The sequence below is a fragment of the Scyliorhinus torazame genome, chromosome 21 (genome assembly GCF_047496885.1).
Source record: "Scyliorhinus torazame isolate Kashiwa2021f chromosome 21, sScyTor2.1, whole genome shotgun sequence".
Taxonomy (NCBI): Eukaryota; Metazoa; Chordata; class Chondrichthyes; order Carcharhiniformes; family Scyliorhinidae; genus Scyliorhinus; species Scyliorhinus torazame.
In genome coordinates, this window is record NC_092727.1 from 97346297 (window position 1) to 97371097 (window position 24801).

Here is a 24801-nt window from a genome sequence, read left to right on the forward strand (position 1 = left end):
GCACAAAATGTAAAGTTGCCATATTTGTATGCTGCACATCACCGCTTCTTTTAAACTGCACGCATGTGTGGCGGCGCAACAATCCTGATTGGACCACGTACAACCAATAGAATGTTGCTAGATGACACTTAGTAGATTGCGAACAATATGGTATGTCTCGATTACTGCTGAATAACCTCTCCAGCTCTGCAAATAAACTTTTACTCATTTGGTGTCCCATTTCTTCAGATTTTAGTTGTTGGAGATTAAAAAATATAAAATATTTCGTTTTTACTTTGTCTGAACTGATTTTCATTTTTGTGGAGGATTTAGCATTGAATTGAGCAAGTATACTGTGTCCACTGACAATCTGGACCATTGCGATGCCATTGAGCATGCTTGTATGTTACTTTCCCATTTGGTGTTGCTATGTGGGGATGTTGCTCGCAGGCCAGGCGATCTTGCCCCATACCAACCCCTGAATGATATTGTATTTTCTTCATGGGGTGCTCGGGCGAACACATGGTAGTCATCCAGGAGGATTTCTCTGCTGCATATACACTCCCATCAGTTTTTCAGTAGGAAGAAACCTGTGACAACATGGAAGATCATCGTTCTGAGCATTAGGCAGAGAATTCAACGTTGATCAAAGAAGATTTGCCTGCTTTTCAGCAAAGCCTGATGGTCGGCATTCCCCAGGTGAGTGAAAGAGGGAAGGGCAACTCTTTCTGAATCGAGGTCTCCAAGCATTGGGGTACTTTGGAATTCAGGACAGCCACTGGTCTAATCATAAATTGATGTGAAAATCACCACAGGAGTTCCGGGAAATAACTTGCATCCTAAGTTGGATTCTGGCAGCACAGTGAGAGTACCTGCACCAGAAGGACTGCTGAGGTTCAAGAAGGCCACCAACTGCAAGGACAATTTGGGATGAGCAGCAATGCCCACATCCATGAAATAACACCCCACAAGTTGACTCTGGGTATGAATGACAAAGATGCATTGACATTAATTAAGGCAACACATCGTTTTGATTTTGGAGCAGTGGGTTTTAATTTTTTTTTTTTGCGACACACACCACATTCACTTACCCTTAATGCAAAAGGGAAACCTGCTTGGTCGTCACACTCTCACTCCAAATGGGGCCACAGGAGGAGCGGGCAATGCGCATATCAAGTGTAGAGTTCGATCAGTTCCTTTGTGATGTCTTCATGTTTGTTGAAACGGAAAATCCAACCTCGCACATGTAGGTCGTTGTGAAGAGCAATAGCAACAAAATGCTTTTTTTACTCAGCACTTGATGCTTCTGGGAGATGCTGCCAGCCTCGAGGACTTTTAGCGTGTTTTTAATGTGCTGTCACGGATCAGGTATAGCATCATAGTCTTCATTTGTAGTCAGCTGTAAGTTACTAACTTACTGGCGTTTCAACCTGAAAATGAGTTTTTCACCTACCGCTTCTCTTTTCCAAATCTGAAACTTCGCTCATTTGCCAGTACTTCCTGCATTTAACATGCACGGGCTTTGCATCCTTATTTGCATTGGCACAATTGACAAACCATTCCTCAAGAAATCATATTTATACTGTTTGTTCCCAAGTTTGTACGCTGTTAACCAGAGGCTGCTCTGTCCTGCTGTAGACTCTCCTAAGCAGCGCTCTCTAGCAGACTCCGATGAGAGATCACAGATACATTCCGTATTTGTGACTCTGGCCATCTCTTCCTCGTAACCAAACAATTCATCTTCACAGTCGTCTTGCCTTGCTTGCTAGAAAATGGAAGACGCTCTCCTCCATGATTTGGCACTAAAAGCACACATGTATAGGGCGCTTGGCATCAAGGGTATGTGCAGGACATGTGACCTGCTCATTGCTGCCGCTTATGGCTGGAAGACTACACAGCCTCATTTTCTCATTTAAAAGCTGGGAGCAGCCACCATTCTCAATTTAAATGTTGCTAGTGGTTGTTGGGTGATTCTCCCGTGATGGGGACCTCTGGGAATGCTGTGACTTGGCCGCACTTTGAAAAATCCTGCGCAAATCCCATGTAGATCAGGAAAGTTTTTATGAGGGGAAATAATCTAATTGTTGGGAATTGCAGGTTATCAAATAGCAAAGGCGATCGATGTGGAGAGCTGAAGATGTGAAAAAGAACAGGGCAAGAACAGTCTATTCTCAACAAATACTCAGGGAATTTATTGAGGATAGATAATGCACAAGGTCAATGTGAGAAAAACTTGAGAATGCATTCAGAACAGTTTCCTAAATCAGTTGTTTCTTAGTCCCAACAAAGGAAGTGGCCAATTCATTTCTGGGAAGTGAATTGGACAAATAATGTTGTGAGGAGAGGATAACGATCAGGAAATGGTGACTTGCAGAAAAGCCGTCAAAGATGCAACTACAAAAAGGCACGGTTCAACAACATAAGGGGATTTTGTTCAAATTAACTGTACAAAACCGTTAGCAGGAGTTAATGACTAGCAATGGGAAATCTTGATGTGTAACTACAAAATATAGTTGTATTAGGTGAAAAGGGAAGACTCTTGAAATTTGCTGATGACAGTAAAAGACTTTAGGAAGCCATAAACAGATTAGCAGAGTGGGAGGTTAGAAGATGCCCTTTAATGTAGACAAGTGTAAGGCAATATTTTGGGAAGAAAAAAGAACTGGGGGCCTGCTTAGTGGAAAAAGATCTAGGTAAACGGTAAACCGGAGATTCAAATGCTTAATTCTTTAGTGGGGTAGATAAATCTATTTTAAAATATTGGACAATTTGGATTTTGTAATTGGGGCAAAGTAGAAAAGTAAATATTGATCTCCATTGCACCCATTTTGGAAAGGTTATTAAAGTCCCAGTAAAGCAAAAATTTATTCTGATAATGGGAGAGGTGGGAATCTCTAGTTAAGGGAAGAGTGTGGAGCTACTGGAATTATTTGCCCTGGTGGAGAGAGGATTTAATAAAAGATTTCAATGAGCTTGATGAGAGTTACTGGAAAAATATATTTCTTCTGGTTGGGTAATTAGTCGATAGGGGCCATCAATTTAATCCCAGTGATTTGTCGGGAGAAATTTGTTTTATGCAGAGGATTGTTGGGGTGTGAAATATTTTGCCACAGCAAGAGATTGAGGAATGTTCGCACAGTCACCCGAGGTCGGAATCGAACCCGGGTCATGATGCTGGGGGGGCAGCAGTGCTAACCACTGTGCCGCCATGCCGCACTAATGCCCTAAGGTTACAGTAACTATGAGACAGATCTTATAACTATGCTAAAATCAGCGGTACCTTGTTGTATTCTTCGTATGTAAATAATCTTGAGTTTGAAGAAGCATGCCGAACGAGAGTCAGTGGAGCAGCAGGGTTGGTTTTAACCAACATAACTACAATATGTTTTATAAGAATAAATTACTTCTGAAAGAAGGCCTTGGTTGTGGCTGTTGCTTTAGTATTGGTGTTGCCAGAAGCTTTGTTGTTACAAACTGCCACAGTGGTGGCATGCAGGCCTGACTCGGATGGCCTTGGGCAAGTGTTGTTACCCACATATGGCTCTTCAATCACCAACAGAGCACAAAGGCAGTTGAATGTTCCCTGTGAAAGTGTGAACCATCAAACCCGTGCCTGCTGTCAGGAGAAGCAAAGTTTTATCCTATTTCTTTCAATTTCCAGCATAATTTACAGGATGAGGTGGAAAAGATTCAAATCTTGAGTAGATATAAAGTCCTGGTGGTTCATATCTGCAGGAAGGGCCTTCTAATACATTCCACTCCCCGCTCCTCAGGACTACGTTTCAGAACTAATAAATGATCATCTTTATTAGTGTCATAAGTAGACTTACATTAACTCCTAGTCACCACACGCTGGTGCCTGTTCGGGTACAGTGAGGGAGAATTCAGAATGTCCAATTCAACTAACCAGCATGTCTTTCGGGATTTGTGGGAGGAAACTGGAGCACCCGGAGGAAACCCACTCAGATAAGGGAGAACGTGCAGACTCCGCACAGGCAGTGACCCGAGTCCGTGGCGTTGTGAAACAACAGTGCTGAACACTGCCACCATGCCGCCCTTAGGAACAGTTTTCCCCTTCTTTAGTTATGTGCCTAATTAGATTCACAGAAGAATTCCACTTTGAAAGATTTACAATAGAAAGTGGATGCAGAATTTTGAGAGAGAAGGCCGCATCCTCCGTATTAAGCTCAAACATTTTGTTTTCAGAAATCATTTGTTTATCTTTGCTTTCTCCTGGATGTTTATTTTGATCGGTGATAGAGAGTGCTCATAAAAGCCAAGGCCGTTTAGCAAAACCTGGGGAGTTTGGCTTGGCTTTTTTCTCTCCTCACTTCAACTCTTGCTCTTTCCCAATACTCTAGCTCCCATTGGGACTCATCACTGGCATCAGCCCTGACGCTACCATTAGACTGGCTATGGTTAGCTATCATCAAAGAATGAAGCTGGAACTTTTCTAAATGCTTGCTTTCCCATTAAGAGCTCATAGTTAAGTTGGAAAGCCAATAGAGAAATTTTTCACTTCCATTGCAGTTTTGCAAAGTGGGGGCTGTATGCATGCTAATTAGTTGTGAAATTGAGACTTATGATTTTTGTTCTACACTTGTAAACTATTGGGACAGTCTTAACACATTGCAAGGTTGCACTGATCTAAGCAAAACAGTTTATTTCAAGAGGATGAGTACCTTGCCTTTTGTGTTGAACATTTCTTTGTTAGTGCAGCCAACTTGACGGGTAAGATTTACTGACCAACCCGCCTGCGTGGTTTGTGGAGGTGGTCTGCCAGTGGGATTTCCTGGTCCCGCCGTTATTAATGGGATTTCCCGTTGACTGTACCCCGTGTTGCTGGGAATCATGTATACCTTCGGTGGGACTGGAATATCCTCTTCTACCCCAGACTGCAAAGATCACATGCATGGTGTTTTAGTTCAATGGAAACTCTGTTTTGGTGCTGATGAGTTCCTCTTCGCATTCCCTGATTATTTTTAGGAGGCAGGGAAAGGGTCCTCTAGGCATAAGATTGCTAACGATGGAGTTGCTTTGACAGCAACCAGTCACTGACGTTTTGAGTTCAGTGCATCTAATTGTTCAGCTTAAAGTTGTACACTCAAATCTCCTTTTTTAAATGCCTTTGTTTAATTTTCAAGCCGTAGTAGTTTTAAATTTTCATAAAGGTGCTCACCGCAATGTATATGCAGAAGTTGATTTGTAAAAAATTTCCTCCTGCAGATTGGCCAAAAGAGGACCTCCTGGGCCTGCTGGACAGCATGAGGAGCATTGTCCCTTCTAATGATGTGATGAAGTTCAAAACAACAGAGTCACACATGGACTGGAACAAGGTGACCTTCGCCCATTATACAGCAGACATGTGCAAACAGAAATGGACAGAGATCTCGCATGAAGTAAGAGCTAAAGTCTTGAGTGTTCAGCAGCCACAACTAACTGAACTTTTTTGTAATGATCCCTAATATTCCAATAGATTGTACTGCAACTTTAGACCAGGCTATTTGTTAACCTTTCATTTATCTAAGTTCCTTATGCAGCTGTCTAAATAGGCATGAGCTTATCGACAATATAAATCCTCAAAAATATAATTTGGAGTGACTGTTTATTCAGTTTACTGCTTAAAGAGTTGATGCTGTTATCCAGGGATAAATGGTTCACTTGTGTGCTCTTGGTGCTTATCAATACATTCTGCTATGCTAGGTCTTTATCTTCTGCCAAATATGGGGCCCTGAGATTGGAAAACAGCACAATGTGTTTCCAACATAGATCAGCAGAGTAAAAAGGAAATTTACTCTTTTGATCTCTAATATCTAGACAATCACCTTGTACAGTTTGATTTCAGCTGCTGAGATAAAAATAGTGCTGATGATTTGATAGTATTAAGACAATCTGGAAGTCTTTTGACGCTGTGGGTAGCGTCCCTACCTCTCAGCCAGAAACTTGGAGTTCAAGTCCCACACCAGGACTTGATGTCCAAGGATAATGCCGCCAAGCAGGTTGACTATCAACTTGTAAACCTTTCAAAGCTATGCCCATGGTAGCTGGTAAGATAGAGAGAAATTCCTGGTCATCCATGTGATGGAAAGAAATTGGAGCCTCCATCATCGCTATCCATAGCTCCAGGTTACAGTGTGCATGTAAGTGAAAGCTTGACTTGGACTCCGAGGAGGAGGGGGGGGGGGGGGGGGAAGCGAGGAAACGGGGGTGTTGCTGTAGTGCTTTAGTTGGATGGCCAGAGTAGTTCAGGTTAGTGCCAACAGCATGGGGTTCCATCCCCATTCCACAGAGGTGGACTCGGGACAGGCCTCCTTGCCCCAACCCTGATGGAAGTTGTGTTGTTGGTATGTCAGACCAGCCTTTGAACAGAGAACTTGAGAAGAAGATTAGATGATCCGTTGGATACCATTTGTCTTAATTTCCAAAATAATTATTGAAGTACCTTTTATAGGCGGTTATTAGAAAAACTCAGTTTCATGGAATTGCCGGGTGAAATTAAAGAATTGTTAACAATTGGAAAGCCTGGTTAGGTTACAACATAGTTCAACAAGATTGGGTTTGCTATTTTTATCTCATGATTTAAAGGGTGACGTATAATTTTAAACTCTGATCATGGTGCGCAACTGTGTGGGATTTTTAATTTAACAATGTTGCAGGCTGATTTTGATAAATTGGCAAATGAACGGCAGGTGCTATTTAATGTGGGCAATCTCCAGAGCTGCCTATATCAAAGAGAGTTGTCCATTCAATGAAACTGATCCAGAAATGCTTGAGCACAAGAAGTGAGATGGGTATTAATAAAGCTTCAGCTTGTACAGTTATGGTCATTAAACGCAAAATCAATATTATACTTGGGGTACACAACCCATGCATGGGGCATTGTATTCATTTTCAGTTAGTAAAAGATGACCTGAAGAGGTGGAGGTGACGATGGCAGGTGACGCCAGATCTTAAGACCTCTTGCTTTTGAGCATATACTTGGATACCTTTGAAGCATGTGCTTGGAGGGGATATGATTTGATATTTAAATACATTTCAAACTGGTACCAAGACCAGGTTATGTCCATACAAAATAGATAGGCAGAATTGGGTTAGATGCGGGGCCTGTTTACAGAGTAGCTGCCCAGTTGCCATTGCAAATATATTATTCAAATGTGAAAGAGAGCTGCTAGTTCTGAAATAGGAGAATGTTGCAGAGTATATTGTGGGTATTGTTGCTTTGTGGGCAACTACACTTCCTTTGCAAAATAATTACCAGGAGGTTTCCATGTAAAGCAATTGTTTGTTGTATTGTATGCGATGGAATATGAGGTTCCAGTATCCATTAGACTGGGTGATGTTGATGTGTTTTCTTGATATTGTTTCCCCTTTTTGATCTCATTGGCCTCCTCCCAAAAATAACTTGTGATGCAGTTCCAGAATGAGACCTTGTACTCATGGCTGAGGGAAAACCACATGGCTAGTGTGGCTATTAAGCTGTTAATTGTTAAGTAGGCAAGTTGTCAGTGTTGTTGCACATTTATTTGTCTATTTGAGTATGGTGCTTGAATAGCATTACAAGAACTTCACTGTTCAACTTTTAATTTGTGTTCAGGTGAGAAAGTTTCGCACTTTATCAGAACTCATCGTGGATGCACAGGAACATGTCAGAAATCCCTATAAAGGCAAAAAACTCAAGGTGAGTATTCGATTTGAGGAAACCAACCTGAATTCTTGGCGCCATTACGATTCTTTATGTGAGGAAAGAAAAGAATGCGGGAAGCTAACTTCCACTTTAAATTCTATTTTTATCCAAAATATTTTAGTGGGCGGAAGTGGGTGAATGTATTTATTGTGAAGTCCAAAATATTACAGCCATGTAATGCAAGAAATTCATTGAGTTCCTTTGCACTGAGCAATTTACTTGCACGCAACCCATGCCTTGTAGTATATTTGGACATTGTAATTTGATCTATTTCAACAATTAGCACTTAGCTGATCTTGGACTGCCTATTTCTGTCTTTTTTGATTTGCCATGTGCCATTAGAGGCTACTTATTAGGCACTTTTTGAAAGAATTAGCTTCTCTACTATTTGTGTGTGTAGTGTGGGAGAGTTGTGTGGGGGGGAGGGGGGGGGGGGGAGTAGTAAAATAGCTTTGTGGAAAGTGATGAGTAAATTAAAGCATTTTTGACATACCTCGACGAAAGGTATATCATTGTTTCCTGCACCCTGGTCTTGAGATCCACAAAGGTGAGTTGCTCACAATTTTCCTATTTTCTTTTCAAAAAAAAAAGAAGAAGAATGCAAGGTAATGGAAGCAGTAAACCGGTTGGAAACATTTGAAAAAATATTGAATTTTTGGAGCCGTTGTTACATTAGGATGATTGATGGTTTCTCATGATGCAGAAGGTTCTAAACATACCATAATGAAGCTCTTTTATTGTTTTGCGAATGTAGAACCAGCTGGAATGGCCCTTTTATGCACCCTTCTCAGGCATGTTTGCAGTGCAGATGATGTCTGTCTCTCCTGGGCTCGAAATGATTGGTTATCGTGAAAATATTGACGATATTCCACTTGTTTTGACTTCTAAATAATTACGTTGATTTGTATCCATTTTTGTGAAACTTGTACATTAAATTCTACTTGCCTGTTCTAGAGGTTCTCACTGCATCATGTTTTATTGCTAGAATATTTAGGGTGTTTGGTTTCCACTTCCAACTGCTGTAAAATACAACCGTGCCTATGTAATTACATTTCATGGGAAGTTATTTTGCTCTTAGCCATGGTTTTTCGATACTGGTTTGCCATTCCAGGATGCCACATAAAGATCTCTGTCTCTAATTGCAGAGGCTATTTATTCAGTTAGAGCTTCACATATTCAGCAATAAAAGTATTTATCTATTTTTGTTTCCTTTTGACTATTATTTTATTAAGAGTTTTTCATTTTATACAATACTAAAGAAACAAAGCTGTTCAAACCAAATAAAATTTACAAAAGCCAAACCCCATACCTCCCTGACAGTCCTTTTTTTATTATGTAGAATATTTTCTTTATTTTTCATTATCAGAATGGCAAGATCTTGTAGTAACACATGTATAACGTAGTGATAAATCAATCCTAGGTGACTACCATATTTACAAACTGTACTCCCCCCACCCCCCCTCACAACAGCGGTATTATCTATTCTATTGTGACGTTTGTTGCCACCGCAATCTTATAGCTCGGCAGTTAACCTGGAGGAAACGTGCAACTCAATTAAAATACAAACGTGCTGTGCTGTTTGCTTCAGGTATGTGTACAGAAACTTATGAAATTGAGCAGGAGATCTTATTTTGTTAGCTCATTGCGGATTCTTAAGGTTCGCTTTCAGTCCATTTGTAGTCGACCAGCTAATAGTTAGATGAAACCATTTACAATATCTGACTCGTACTCTAATATTCAGTATAAATGAGGTACGTGTGAATTAACAAACAAACTGTATTGAAACACACCATACAGTAAATTGAAGATGCGACCATGGATTTCTCAACAACACAGACATCAGTAAAGACTTGAGTCCAATCAATCTTGCTGAATCTCCCCTCTCTTCTCACCCTCTCTTTTCTCTCTCTTTTCTCTCCCTCCCTCTTCTCTTTGTCTCCTCTCTATATCTTCTCGCTCCATTTTCTCTCTCCTCCCCCTCCTTCCTCTCTCTTTCTCTCACCCTCCTCTTTCTCGCACTCTCCTCTTTCTCGCACTCTCGCCTCTTTCTCTCTCGCTCGCCTCTTTCTCGCTCGCCTCTTTCTCGCACTCTCGCCTCTTTCTCTCTCGCTCGCCTCTTTCTCTCGCGCTCGCCTCTTTCTCTCTCGCTCGCCTCTTTCTCTCTCGCTCGCCTCTTTCTCTCTCGCTCGCCTCTTTCTCTCTCGCTCGCCTCTTTCTCGCTCGCCTCTTTCTCTCTCGCTCGCCTCTTTCTCTCGCTCGCCTCTTTCTCTCTCGCTCGCCTCTTTCTCTCTCGCTCGCCTCTTTCTCTCTCGCTCGCCTCTTTCTCTCTCGCTCGCCTCTTTCTCGCTCGCTCGCCTCTTTCTCGCTCGCTCGCCTCTTTCTCGCTCGCTCGCCTCTTTCTCGCTCGCCTCTTTCTCGCTCGCCTCTTTCTCGCTCGCCTCTTTCTCGCTCGCCTCTTTCTCGCTCGCCTCTTTCTCGCTCGCCTCTTTCTCGCTCGCCTCTTTCTCGCTCGCCTCTTTCTCGCTCGCCTCTTTCTCGCTCGCCTCTTTCTCGCTCGCCTCTTTCTCGCTCGCCTCTTTCTCGCTCGCCTCTTTCTCGCTCGCCTCTTTCTCGCTCGCCTCTTTCTCGCTCGCCTCTTTCTCGCTCGCCTCTTTCTCGCTCGCCTCTTTCTCGCTCGCCTCTTTCTCGCTCGCCTCTTTCTCGCTCGCCTCTTTCTCGCTCGCCTCTTTCTCGCTCGCCTCTTTCTCGCTCGCTCGCTCGCCTCTCGCTCTCGCTCGCCTCTCGCTCTCCTCTCTCGCTCGCTCTCCTCTCTCGCTCGCCTCGCTCTCCTCTCTCGCTCGCCTCGCTCGCCTCGCTCTCCTCTCTCGCTCGCCTCGCTCTCCTCTCTCGCTCGCCTCGCTCTCCTCTCTCGCTCGCCTCGCTCTCCTCTCTCGCTCGCCTCGCTCTCCTCTCTCGCTCGCCTCGCTCACCTCGCTCGCCTCGCTCTCCTCTCTCGCTCGCCTCGCTCTCCTCTCTCGCTCGCCTCGCTCTCCTCTCTCGCTCGCCTCGCTCTCCTCTCTCGCTCGCCTCGCTCTCCTCTCTCGCTCGCCTCGCTCTCCTCTCTCGCTCGCCTCGCTCTCCTCTCTCGCTCGCCTCGCTCTCCTCTCTCGCTCGCCTCGCTCTCCTCTCTCGCTCTCCTCTCTCGCTCGCCTCGCTCTCCTCTCTCGCTCGCCTCGCTCTCTCCTGTCCCTCTCCTCTCTCTCTCTCTCTCTCTCCTGTCCCTCTCCTCTCTCTCTCTCTCTCTCTCTCTCCTGTCCCCCTCCTCTCTCTCTCTCTCTCTCTCTCTCTCTCTCTCTCTCTCTCTCTCTCTCTCTCTCTCTCTCTCTCTCTCTCTCTCTCTCTCTCTCTCTCTCCTGTCCCCCTCCTCTCTCTCTCTCTCCCTCTCTCCTGTCCCTCTCTCCTCCAGGTTCTCTCTCTTTCCCTCTCCTCCTCTTTCTCTTCCTCTCTCTCACTCATCTCTTTCTCTCTCTCTCCTCTTCCCCTCTCATCTCTATCTCTGTCCTCTCTCTCTCTCTTCCTTCTCTCTCTCTCCTCTTTCTCACTCTCTAGTTCTCTCTCCTCCTTTCTGCTCACCTCTTTCTCTCCTCTCTCTCCGTCTCCTCTCTCTGTCTCGTTCACCTATTTCTCTCACTCTCTCTCCCTCCTCCTTTCCTCTCTCTCCCTCTCCCTCTTTTTCTCTCCTCTTTTTCTCTCCTCTTTTTCTCTCTCTCACCTCTTTCTCTCCCTCTTTCTCTCTCTCTCCCTCTCTCCTCTTTTCCTCTCCTTTCTCTCCTTTCTCTTTCGCTCTCTCTCCTTTCTCTTTCGCTCTCTCTCCTTTCTCTTTCGCTCTCTCTCCTTTCTCTTTCGCTCTCTCTCCTTTCTCTTTCGCTCTCTCTCCTTTCTCTTTCGCTCTCTCTCCTTTCTCTTTCGCTCTCTCTCCTTTCTCTTTCGCTCTCTCTCCTTTCTCTTTCGCTCTCTCTCCTTTCTCTTTCGCTCTCTCTCCTTTCTCTTTCGCTCTCTCCTCTCTCTCCTCTTTCGCTCTCTCACCTCTTTCTCTCCTCTTTCTCTCTCTCTTTCTCCTCTCCCACTCTTCTGTCCTCCTTTCCTCTCTCTCCCTTCTACTCTCTCTCCCTTCTACTCTCTCTCCCTTCTACTCTCTCTCCCTTCTACTCTCTCTCCCTTCTACTCTCTCTCCCTTCTACTCTCTCTCCCTTCTACTCTCTCTCCCTTCTACTCTCTCTCCCTTCTACTCTCTCTCCCTTCTACTCTCTCTCCCTTCTACTCTCTCTCCCTTCTACTCTCTCTCCCTTCTACTCTCTCTCCCTTCTACTCTCTCTCCCTTCTACTCTCTCTCCCTTCTACTCTCTCTCCCTTCTACTCTCTCTCCCTTCTACTCTCTCTCCCTTCTACTCTCTCTCCCTTCTACTCTCTCTCCCTTCTACTCTCTCTCCCTTCTACTCTCTCTCCCTTCTACTCTCTCTCCCTTCTACTCTCTCTCCCTTCTACTCTCTCTCCCTTCTACTCTCTCTCCCTTCTACTCTCTCTCCCTTCTACTCTCTCTCCCTTCTACTCTCTCTCCCTTCTACTCTCTCTCCCTTCTACTCTCTCTCCCTTCTACTCTCTCTCCCTTCTACTCTCTCTCCCTTCTACTCTCTCTCCCTTCTACTCTCTCTCCCTTCTACTCTCTCTCCCTTCTACTCTCTCTCCCTTCTACTCTCTCTCCCTTCTACTCTCTCTCCCTTCTACTCTCTCTCCCTTCTACTCTCTCTCCCTTCTACTCTCTCTCCCTTCTACTCTCTCTCCCTTCTACTCTCTCTCCCTTCTACTCTCTCTCTCTCCTCCTCTTTCTCCTCTCTCCTCCTCTTTCTCTCATTTTGGAAGGTCTAATGCAGGTAGGGAATATACAGTGAATGGTAGAACCCTCAAGAGTATTGAAAGTCAGAGAGATCTAGGAGTACAGGTCCACAGGTCACTGAAAGGGGCAACACAGGCGGAGAAGGTAGTCAAGAAGGCATACGGCATGCTTGCCTTCCATTGGCCGGGGTATTGAGTATAAGAATTGGCAAGTCATGTTGCAGCTGTATAGAACCTTAGTTAGGCCACACTTGGAGTATAGTGTTCAATTCTGGTCGCCACACTGGCAGAAGGATGTGGAGGCTTTAGAGAGGGTGCAGAAGAGATTTACCAGAATGTTGCCTGGTATGGAGGGCATTAGCTAGGAGGAGCGGTTGAATAAACTCTGTTTGTTCTCACTGGAACGACGGAGGTTGAGGGGCGACCTGATAGAGGTCTACAAAACTATGAGGGGCATAGACAGAGTGGATAGTCAGAGGCTTTTCCCCAGGGTAGAGGGGTCAATTACTAGGGGGCATAGGTTAAGGTGAGAGGGGCAAGGTTTAGAGGAGATGTACGAGGCAAGTTTTTTTACACAGAGGGTAGTGGGTGCCTGGAACTCGCTACCGGAGGAGGTGGTGAAAGCAGGGACGATAGTGACATTTAAGGGGCATCTTGACAAATACATGAATAGGATGGAATAGAGGGATACGGACCCAGGAAGTGTAGAAGATTGTAGTTTAGTCGGGCAGCATGGTCGGCACGGGCTTGGAGGGCCGAAGGGCCTCTTCCTGTGCTGTACATTTCTTTGTTCTTTGTTCCTCTCTCCTCCTCTTTCTCTCTCCTCTCCTCCTTTCTCTCTCCTCTTTCTCTCTCTCCTCTTTCTCTCTCCTGCCCCTCTCCTCTCCACCTTTCCTCTCTCTCTCTCTCCCTTCCACTCTCTCTCCCTTCCATTCTCTCTCCTCTTTCTCTTTCCTCATTCTCTCTCTCTCCACTATCTCTCTCCACTTTATCTCTCTCCACTTTATCTCTCTCCACTTTATCTCTCTCCACTTTATCTCTCTCCACTTTATCTCTCTCCTCTTTCTCTCTCCTCTTTCTCTCTCCTCTTTCTCTCTCCTCTTTCTCTCTCTCCACGTTATCTCTCTCTCCACGTTATCTCTCTCTCCACGTTATCTCTCTCTCCACGTTATCTCTCTCTCCACGTTATCTCTCTCTCCACGTTATCTCTCTCTCCACTTTATCTCTCTCTCCACTTTATCTCTCTCTCCCCTCCTCTTTCTCTCTCCCCTCCTCTTTCTCTCTCCCCTCCTCTTTCTCTCTCCCCTCCTCTTTCTCCTCTCTCCTTTTTCTCTTTCTCTCTTCTCTCTTTTTCACTCTCCTCTTTCTCTCTCTCTCCTCTTTCTCTCTCTCTCTCCATTCTCTCCCTCCTCTTTCTTTCTCTCCTCTCTCTCTATCTCTCCTCTTTCTCTCTCTCCTCTTTCTCTCTCTCCTCTTTCTCCTCTCTCCTTTTTCTCTCACCTCTCTCTCGCTCTTTCTCCTCTTTCTCTCTCTCCTGCCCCTCTCCTCGTTCTCTCTCTCTCCTGCCCCTCTCCCTCTCTTCTCTCCTCCTTTTCTCTCTCTCTCCTCCTCTCTCCTCTTTCCCCGCTCCTCTTTCTCCTCTCCTCATTCTCTCTCTCTCTCCTCTTCCTCTATCCTCTTTATCTCTCCTCGTTTTCTCTCTCCTCTCCCTCTCCCCTCTCTCTCTCTCCTTTCTCTCCTCTTTCTCTCTCTCTCTCTCCTCTCCTCGTTCTCTCTCTCCTCGTTCTCTCTCTCTTTCTCCCTCCCTCCTCTTTCTCTCTCCCTCCTCTTTCTCTCTCCCTCCTCTTTCTCTCTCCCTCCTCTTTCTCTCTCCCTCCTCTTTCTCTCTCCCTCCTCTTTCTCTCTCCCTCCTCTTTCTCGCTCTCTCCTTTCTCCTCTTTCTCTCTCCTCTTTCTCTGTCTCCTCTTTCTCTTTCTCCTCTCTCTTTCTCTCTCCTCTCTCTTTCTCACTCCTCTTTCTCTTACTCTCCTCTTTCTCTCTCCTCTCTCTTTCTCACTCTTTCTCTTACTCTCCTCTCTTTTTCTCTCCCCTCTCTCTCTCCTCTTTCTCTCTCTCCTCTTTCTCTCTCCTCTTTCTCTCTCTCTCCTCTTTCTCTCTCTCTCTCCTCTTTCTCTCCTCTTTCTCTCTCTCTCCTCTTTCTCTCTCTCTCCTCTTTCTCTCTCTCTCCTCTTTCTCTCTCTCTCTCTCTCCTCTTTCTCTCTCTCCTCTTTCTCTCTCTCCTCTTTCTCTCTCTCTCTCTCTCTCCTCCTCTTTTTTTCTGTCTCTCTCTTTCTCTCCTTTCTCTCTCTCTCCTCTTTCTCTCCTCCTCTTTCTCTCTCCTGTCCCTCTTTCCTCTCCTCCATTCCTCTCTTTCTTTCTCTCTCCCTTCCACTCTCTCTCTCTTCTCTCTCTTTCTCACTCTCCTCTTTCTCTCTCTCCTCTTTCTCTCTCTCCCCTCTTTCTCTCTCTCCCCTCTTTCTCTCTCTCTCTCCCCTTTCTCTCTCTCTCTCTCTCTCTCCACTTTCTCTCTCTCTCCACTTTCTCTTTCTCTCTCTCTCTCTCTCCACTTTCTCTTTCTCTCTCTCTCTCTCTCCACTTTCTCTTTCTTTCTCTAGCTCTCTTTCCCCCCCCCCCCCCTTCCGTCCTCTCTTTCCCCCCCCCCCCCTTCCGTCCTCTCTCTCTCTCTCTCTCCCCCCCCCCTTTCCGTCCTCTCTCTTCTCCCCCCCCCCCTTTCTGTCCTCTCCCTCTTTCCCCCCCCCCCCCCTCCGCCCTCTCTCTTCCCCTCCCCCCCCTCCGCCCTCTCTCTTCCCCTCCCCCCCCCCCCTTTCCGTCCTCTCTCTCTCTTTTCCCCCCCCCCCCCCCTTCCGTCCTCTCTTCCCGTAAGACCTGATAACCACAACCCTTTACCTACGTTAAACGTTACTGGGACCTCCCTTTCCCATTGCTGGGAGCCCTGTCCTCAGTTGCGCTGCTCTGGCCCCACAAAGTGTGTTTGTTCTGTGATCCATCTCTGCATGGGCAAGCTGGGCCATCCCAATGAACGTAAAGGCTGAATTGCACATGGGCAGCCCACTTCTGGTCTGTTGATGCACAGAACGACTGGGAGTTCCTGAGCTCTGCTCTGACATGGGTAAGTGTGGGTTTCATAGCCAGAATAAAAGGGAAGGAGCATTTAAAATCATAATTTCCCTTTTTTATACTGTGAGCTACCTCCATGGCTCCAGGTGCAAATATCTATACATGAATTAAACAAATGTAATTGTCTATGCAATGACTAAATCGTTTCCTTTTCATAGAATATATTTTATTTCTCTTGGTGTGCATAACGTATTGTCGCAATTTCTGGCTGTTCTACCTCTGCTGCTGGAAGGATGAGGGGAGCAGGGGCATGGGAGCACCACCACCTGCAAATTCTCCAAATCACCAATCATCCTGACTTGGAAATATGTCACCATTCCTTTATCGTCTGTGTGTTTAAAATCCACCGGACAGCACAGTGGGTTAGTCTCAGCTGCACAAATTTCAGTGGTTTAATAAGGTGATGATGAGACATTTGAGTGTGGGCAATAAATGCTCACCTTGTCAGTGATGGACCACATCCCCTGGATCTTTTTGAAAAATCACGAAGGTTTTCACAAATTTAGATCTGTGAACTGGATGGTTTTTTTTTTTCACGAGTCTCTCCGTAAAAAAACTTACATCCCCCCCCCAGTCGACCCAATGTGCATCCCGTACACTTCAGCACCTAGGTAAATGACTGGAATCGTAATGCAGAACTCTTCTGTACGTTGTTTCCTGCAATGACCGATGTGCTGTCTTTCAAAGTTGACTAGTTACTCACTCATACCATACTCAGTCCATAGACTTTTTAAACAACAAATGATTTTACTTGCATAAGGCAGGTTATATACATTTCCCTAATAGTAAAAATAGCAAGAACTCACTTGTTCTTTCTCTAAGAGCCCATTTCATGTCCTGTCCACTAGTGACGGAAGTCTAACTGAAGGCTGGCTTTTTAAAAAGATGGCTACAAGATTCATGTACCTATTCAATTTGGCTGTAGGTTGGTTCCCAGTATGCCAATTCTCATCCTAAGCTGCCTGTCAAAATGGATTCCAGCCAAGTCAAGATGTTGCACATTTTTTAATACAATCAAAGCTTTGACCCCATAAAAGGCAACCCTTCACATCAGTATTAAGCATCTCCACTGAATGCAAGCGCTAATATATTGAATGCAGACAGTCTGTCTAAGATGCTGCTCATTGAATTTGACAAATAAAGTCAATCGACGACTTGGTCTTCCCACTGTTCTCCACCATTTCAGTTCATAGAAAGCAGCCTATAGTCATCTGGGACTATGGCGACTTACTCTTTATATGTGAATATGGAGTCCCTTTACCGGTATGACAAAGCTTTTGGAGGAGCTGGGCAACATAGGCAGCAACATCTTGATCTCGGTGTTGATACATGTGAACACCAGAGGTTGCTCAATTTTACTCAAATAATAGCATGAGGAAAATGATACTTTCATTGGGTGTTACACTGTTATCCACCAATTCTAGCGATACAGAGTATCGTTTATAAACAGATATATTTGTTTTTGGCCATAAATCTAACTTGCAAATCTTGCTAATATGGATCATGAATGAACCTTCAGCAGTGTTACAAGAGTAGTGTTGATTTTCTTTCATAGTTGGAAACATTCCTCATATGTTTTTCAATCTTTGGCAAAATGTACACTCCTCTGCTTCTTATGACTTTGGAGTTGAAATCCCTTGGCACTGCCACTGAATTTGCAGGCAGCAGACATAGGACTGAGTGCTACTGCTGAGTTGCATCCTACAGTCAGATTGTTACAGTGGTAGAATAAATGGCTGTGGAATTTAATGGTACTGGGCATGCTAACTGCTCTTGTGTCCTGGGTAGCGCCATGCTTCACCTTTTTTTTCTAGGTAACTGATTTGGCATTCCATCACACTCCTGGCCCTAACCTGGTGAAAGGTACATGTTGAAAGGCTTTGAGAGGTCAGGTGGTGAGGTACTGGTCACGGAATAGCAAACCTCAGGTGCCACATTATTACTATGGCTGGGCTAGTTTAAGTTGCTGGTGAATTGTACCTACCTGCCTCCCCACACAAGATGCTGATGGGAGTTTGGTAGTAAGGGTGCTGTGGAAAGTCCTCATCAGGTCCTTGGGACTTGGTCTTTATTGGACATGGTTACCGCATGGCATAAATGTTGCCTGTCACCTGTGAGCCCAGGCTCTGGATGTTCATGTGAAAGATTGGGACAGGATGAGCGATAATTTAGTCACTTGTATCCCAAATGGTGACTTTTAAATGGATTCTGTTACACCAGTGAATTGAATGAGAACTTATCAGGAGATTGGCTTTGTCTGGAATTTACTTCATTAGCGGGGACAAAGGATTTACTTTTGGTGTGGGGGTGGGGGGTGCAATTGGTGCCTGTAACTTTATTTCTAGTGGTTTAACTTCTGGTTGTCATGCTACAGATTCATAATGTTACTGTCAATAGTATGGAAATGTCTCCCATTCCTTTTATTGAGATCAGTGAAGCTGGATGTTCAGTAGCTAGTGTACTAACTGGGACTAGATATAAATTGCAACATTCTCACCTTAAAAAAGCATTGGGATTCCGATCAATCTGCTTCAAATAATTGAGAGAATCGTTTTGCAGCGTTACCACAAGTTGCAACAGAGAATCTGATTTTTGATCTGAGCTAAAAACTGGCGTCTTGAGTGCTTCAAAACCTAAATGATGAGAACGAAATTCACATGTGTTCTGTGTAAAATATCAGCTGTGGCTACTTTTTTTGTATACGAATGTAAAGTTTCTAAATTCTTCGCATATTCTTCCCCCCCCCCCCCCCCACCTCCTGCTAATCTGATTTTTACCAAATTTTAATAATCATCTTCATAAATTTAAGGAGAAAGTTGGGTTTATACCAAATGTATACCTTTTTTAAATACCAACTGCTGAATCAGTAATGAGTTCTATTATCTAATTCAAAGAAACATTGCCTAGCCATGGCATTGGAAGCATCTTCCTGTGCTTTTTATGGATCAAAGTTATATAATTGCAACATGGCACCTGATCTAGCTGAAACTTATTTCAATTTTAAAAAATGCGGTAATTGCCGCACACAAGTCATCAGGCCACCAATGTGTTTCTTTGTTGTTTAAATCAGCACTTGATCAGTTGGTGGTCTCTGGACGTGTGGGGAGTCAGTTCCTGCCCAAGAGGAGAATGAAAGCTTCCTTTTATCTGCTTGTGGTAAGGTCCAGTCTGCAACGACATGGGAACAACCTAACCCTACCCCTGTTGCAATAAAAACAGAATATGCTGGAAATGTTCCGCAGGACAGGCAGCAGAGTTGGCATTTCAACTCTATTACATTTTCATCAGACTGGGAAGAGTTAGAAATAGGTTTTGGGCAAGTGGTTGGTGGGGCAAGGACAAAGGGGCTAGTTTAGCGCACGGCTAAATAGCTGGCTTTGAAAGCAGACCAAGGCAGGCCAGCAGCGTGGGTTCAATTCCCGTACCAGCCTCCCCGAACCGGCGCCGGAATGTGGCGACTAGGGGATTTTCACAGTAACTTCATTTGAAGCCTACTTGTGACAATAAGGGATTTTCATTTCAAAAGGAAGGTCTGCGATTGGGTGCAAGGTGGGAGACATTGAACGAAAGGGCCAAAGGGAATGGAGATGTGGCAGGAAAATAAACAAAAGATGTGCCAAGAGCAGGTGTGCTGCTATCTGAATTCCCAAAATGAAGAAAACATATGTGCAAATAAAATGGGAATGCAGAGATTACAGTTTGAAATTGTTGAACACAGCGAATACACTGGACTAGATTGTAAGAAATGCACATCATGCCCTATCCCCATCCCCTTTTGGTACTGTTGGAATCGTTGGTGAGACCCCAAATGGAGTACTGTGTACAGTTTTAGGTCTCTTGTATAAGGAAAAATATAATGCATTAGGAGCAATTTGGGGAAGGTTCATTCGACTGATAGCTGAGACAAAGCGGTTATGTTGTAAGGAAAGGTTGGACAGGCTGGGCCTGTATTCATTTGGAGTTTTGAAGATTGAGAGATAATCTTATTGAAACGGACAAGATCCTGGGGGAACCTGACGGGAAGATGTGGGAACAACTAGAACGCCCACAATTTAACAATAAGCGCTCTCCTATTTAAGATAGAGATGAGAACAAATTTTCTTTTGAGGGTCGTGAATCGTTTGAAAGCTCTTCTCCAGAGGACAGTGGAGACTGGGTCAATAATTTTTTGTAAGGCAGAGGTAGCTAGATTCTTGACTAACTGGAGTGAAAGGTGATCGTGGGGGGGTGGAATATGGAGTTGAGGCCATGTTAAGCCATGACCTTATTCAATAGTTTGGGGGGGGCCTACACTAAATTCTTACACCTTGTGTATCTCTCCTGTCTTTCACCCTATCGCAGAGGTTTTGTTCACCTCTAATCTTTCCCCAGTTCTGATGAAAGGTCAATGACCTAAAACGTCCACTCTCCGTCGATGTTGCCTGAATTTGAGTCTTTCAACATTCCCTGTTTTTCATTCAGATTTCCAGCATCAATAATCTGCTTTTCGATTGTTTCCCAACTAAAGACATCTTGCACTTGTTTTTAAATAAGCAATCTCAAGGGGCATGGTGAAGAGGGGATACATCCGTGCAATTAGTGTGTGCCACTGGTAGGGTGTGTTTCCCAAGCCTACTTTGGAATAGATTAAGTGCATGCTTTACCCTGCATCTACATGCTAAATCTGAACCAAAAGTGCTTTACATTTTCTTCAGAGCTCCTTGCAGAACTGGCCATGATCATTCCGTCCACCCCTGTCCAGGAGAACCAAATCAAGCCAATTTAAAAAAAACTTTGATTGCAGTACAATCAAAAAAAAAAAATTGGATTCTGCCAGTTCATTGAATTCCAAACCTCCATGTAACCTAAAAAATAAAATCTCTTTACCTCCTGGTTCCCCAGCAACATGAAACTTTGGAAGGGGAAATAAGCAATGGACATACGTACTCAGTGGAATGAGTATAGGTGAATAAGGGCTCACGGGAGGTTCAAATATAGAATTTCTTGAAAATTAGTGTGTTGGTAGCTACAGTGAAAAAACTCAGGATGCGTTTATAAATAGGACCTTGAATTACTTGAGCAAGGAGTTAATAAGTTAGTTACTGAGTGACGAGGGAGGGGAAAAGAAATCTCTACATAGAGTTGCAAATACATAGACTGTTTTGCCTGTAGAGAGTAGTTGAAACAAAGGCATCTTTTCTGGGAAAGCAATTAGATATTTAAAGCAGAGAAAAATGCAAGTTAAGTGGGGTTAACTTAGGGGCTGGTTTAGCACACTGGGCTAAAATCGCTGGCTTTTAAAGCAGACCACGGCAGGCCAGCAGCACGGTTCAATTCCCGTACCAGTCTCCCCGAAGAGGCGCCGGAATGTGGCGATTAGGGGCTTTTCACAGTAACTTCATTTGAAGCCAACTTGTGACAATAAGCGATTTTCATTTCATTCATTTTTTTCACTTATGGTTTACTGTGGCAAGGGGCTGGCAGAGACCCAGTGGACCATAAGCCCACTATTCTGAACCTTTGGTTCCTGCAGCAAACCTCCAACTATCGTGTGCAAAATACTTCAAATGAAAGGTGTATACAGGAGCTTTGAAATGTGTTTCAATCAAACCACCTTCCTAGGAAAGGAGTAAAAATAAAGTATACGTATTTACTGAGCATGTTTGGATTTCTGTGACATTCTGCATGAACTATTAAGAACATTATATACTGCTTCTGTTTTTTCTTCTTTCATTGGATGTGAGGGTCACTAGCAAGGCCAGCATTTTTTGCCCATCTCTTACTTGCTGTTGAAGATGGTGAGAAGCCACTGCCTTGAACCACTGCAGACTAACATTTCTGTAGTGTTGAGTAGAGGGTATTTAAGAGTCAACTACATTGCTGTGAGTCTGGAGGCCAGACCAGGTATGGACGGCATATTTTGTTCCCTCATGAACATTAGTGAAGTGTCTACGCCAGTCAGAGAGTTTCATGGTCATTACGTTTGCATCCAGATTTTAAAAATGTAATTTAAACACCCCCAGCTTCCATAGTGGGTATCAGCCCGTATCTCCCAAGCATTAACCTGGGCCTCTTTGATTATTGGTCCAGTGACCATACCACTTTGGCACCATCTTCTCTCAGTGGTAGTGTTAGTGGCATTTATGAACTTAGACTACTTAAAATTTAATTCTGCAGCGGGTACTGAAGTGATTTTGCGATGTTGGTATGAAGGAACTGTCTCTTCTTTTATTTACAGAAGCACCCTGATTTCCCCAAGAAGCCCCTCACACCTTATTTTCGATTCTTTATGGAGAAAAGAGCAAAATATGCAAAGCTTCATCCTGAAATGAGCAACTTGGATCTGACTAAAATTCTTTCCAAGAAATACAAGGAGCTGCCAGAAAAGAAGAAGGTTAGTGCATGTTTCTGTGCCAATGTTGGCTCTTGGATTACAGAGAAACTTCAACCATGTCGATGCTAAGACTAAGAGTAAAAACCAAAAAATATTTTGACAGCCGGAGATAACTGCCCTGGTTGCATGCTTATTTTTTATTTTTTTTCGTTACTGCAGATGAAATATATTCAGGAGTTTCAGAAGGAGAAAGAAGACTTTGAACGTAATATGGCCAGATTCAGGTAACTTTGAAAAGATTGATACTAGAGTAAGTTCTGTAAGCAGTGGATTAATTAAACTTGTGTTTTAAAGGAGGCTATATTGAGATGAAAGAAAGTATAGGTATTAAAAATCTTTGCTTATATATTTAGATATTGAGTGGGGGAATGGTGAAGGTGGCCAAGGAATATGATGGAGGCTGAAGTGAGCTATTTAACATGGTTTCTGATGGCCATATTGCTCTATAATTAATGGATGGGATTAAGTGACATGTTCTGACACTGGAACTGTTTACTAAAACTTAATTCACCTTCTGATTAATTGAAAGAGGTTTGAGCTCATGAGAAGTACATATGTGTTATGTTAGTTAATAAAATAGCTTGCAAGAAAGGGCCAGAAATAATGCTATCAATATTACCTGATTGCAATTTGTTCTCTTCCACAGAGAGGACCATCCAGAACTGTTGGAGAGTGTAAAGAGAACAGATGTTCCAGAGAAACCTAAAACACCCCAGCAACTCTGGTATCTTCATGAGAAAAAGGCCTTCATGAAGCTGCATCCACAAGTAATAGACCTTGCATATTGTCTACATGACTCGCTGGTTGGCGATTAATAATTGTGCATTCTGTTTAAGATGTGGACTTCCTAACCAAAAACCTGCTTTCTGTAGTTGTAATGTTTGGTCATGCTTTCCTTATGCCATTATAAATTGCTGTCAATTCAATGTTGCTATGAAAATGCAGGGTCAAATTTGAAGTTGTCTCTCCAAGCCACCTCTGCAATTAATTTCCATCAAAGATCACAACACTAATTCATTACTCATCTGGGATCTTTGGTTTTAACATGTAGAAATCCCTTGTTAATCAAAATGCTCGACCTAAATGCAATGTGGAAGGGATGGAGGTATATGATAATGGGCAGATTATCTTATTTCGTGTAATGTAACTAGTTGGTCTGATAATAATACTCGTACGCCCTCATTTTGTTGTGTCCTGCGGAAGTGTTGCTCTGTATTAGGAACTACTGTCGACGTTCTGAGTGCTTTTGTACTGTGTTTGCAATTTTCACCATTATTTAAACATCCTGATAAATCTCCTGCGCCCTTTCCAGTGCTGCCATATCCCTCATAGAATCATAGAATTTACAGTGCAGAAGGAGGCCATTCGGCTCATCGAGTCTGCACCAGCCCTTGGAACGAGCACCCTACCCAAGCCCACACTTCCACCCTATCCCCGTAACCAATAACCCCACCCAACCTTTTTGGACACCGAGGGCAATTTAGCATGGCCAATCCACCTAACCTGCACATCTTTGGACTGTGGGAGGAAACCAGAGCACCTGGAGGAAACCCACCCAGGCACGGGGAGAATGTGCAGACTCCGCACAGACAGTGACCCAAGCCAGGAATCGAACCTGGTACCCTGGAGCTGTGAAGCAACTGTGCTAACCACTGTGCTGCCATGCTGATAATGTGGGCTACAGAAATGTGCTCAATACTCTAGCTGTGGCCTAACCAATGTTTTATACAGTTCCAGCATAACTTCCCTCCTCTTAAATACTATGCTTCGGTTAATAATGGCAAACATACCAAATACCTTCTTACCCACTTTACCCACCTGCCCTACTACCTTAAGTGACCACTACATGCACACCAAGGCCCCTCTGATCCTTGATGCTTCCCAGGGCCCTGCCAGTCATCATGCATTCCATATCCTTGTTTGTCCTGCCCAAGTGCATCAGCTCACGCTTATCCAGATTGAATTCCATTTGCCATTGATTAGCCCATCTGACCAGTTTGTCTATATACTCCTGTAATCAAAGGCTATCCTCCTCGCTATTTACCACCCCACCAATTTTTGTATCATCCACAAGCTTACTGATCAACCCTCCTACATTAAAGTCCAAATCATTTATATAAACCACAAACGGGAAGGGACCCAACACTTGATCCCTGCGTGACCCCACTGGACACGGGCTTCCGGTCAGAAAAACATCCGTCGGCCATCACACTCTGCTTCCTGCCACTCAACCAATTCTGGATCCCATTTGTTAAATTTCCTTGAGCACTTCCTTTGCTATCGGTCTTCAATGTGGGACCTCATTAAAAGCCTTGCTGAAGTCCAAGCAGACTACATCATCTACACACCTGTTCAAAAAATTCAATCATGTGGTCGACCATGACCTCTTCTTAAAACCATGCTGACCTTTATTAATCTCTGCCGCTCCAAATGCAGATCAATTCTATCTCCAAATTGCTTCTAATAGTTTCCCCATTACTGAGGTTACACTGACTGGCCTGTAGTTTCCTGGTTTATCCCTTCCTCCCTTGAATAATGGTATCACATTGGCTATCTTCCGGGACCGCTCCAGTGGCCAGGGAGGAATTGAAAATTATTGCCAGCACCCCAGTTATTTCTTCCCGTACCTCACTCAACAGCCTGGGATACGTTTCATCTAGCCCTGGTTTTATCTACTTTTAAGCCTGCCAACCATTCAGAACCTCCCCTCCGTCAA

General features: G+C 44.2%; 1 protein-coding gene across 1 annotated transcript in view; it reads left to right on the forward strand.

Annotated features, from left to right (window-relative positions):
• ubtf (upstream binding transcription factor) overlaps nucleotides 1-24801 on the forward strand; it is a 67650-nt gene that overhangs the window by 5864 nt on the left and 36985 nt on the right. The window contains exons 3-7 of the mRNA XM_072487106.1: nucleotides 5206-5378; nucleotides 7574-7657; nucleotides 21930-22085; nucleotides 22245-22309; nucleotides 22732-22852. Coding sequence (XP_072343207.1) covers nucleotides 5206-5378; nucleotides 7574-7657; nucleotides 21930-22085; nucleotides 22245-22309; nucleotides 22732-22852 — 599 coding nt within the window. The remainder of the gene's footprint in view (nucleotides 1-5205; nucleotides 5379-7573; nucleotides 7658-21929; nucleotides 22086-22244; nucleotides 22310-22731; nucleotides 22853-24801) is intronic.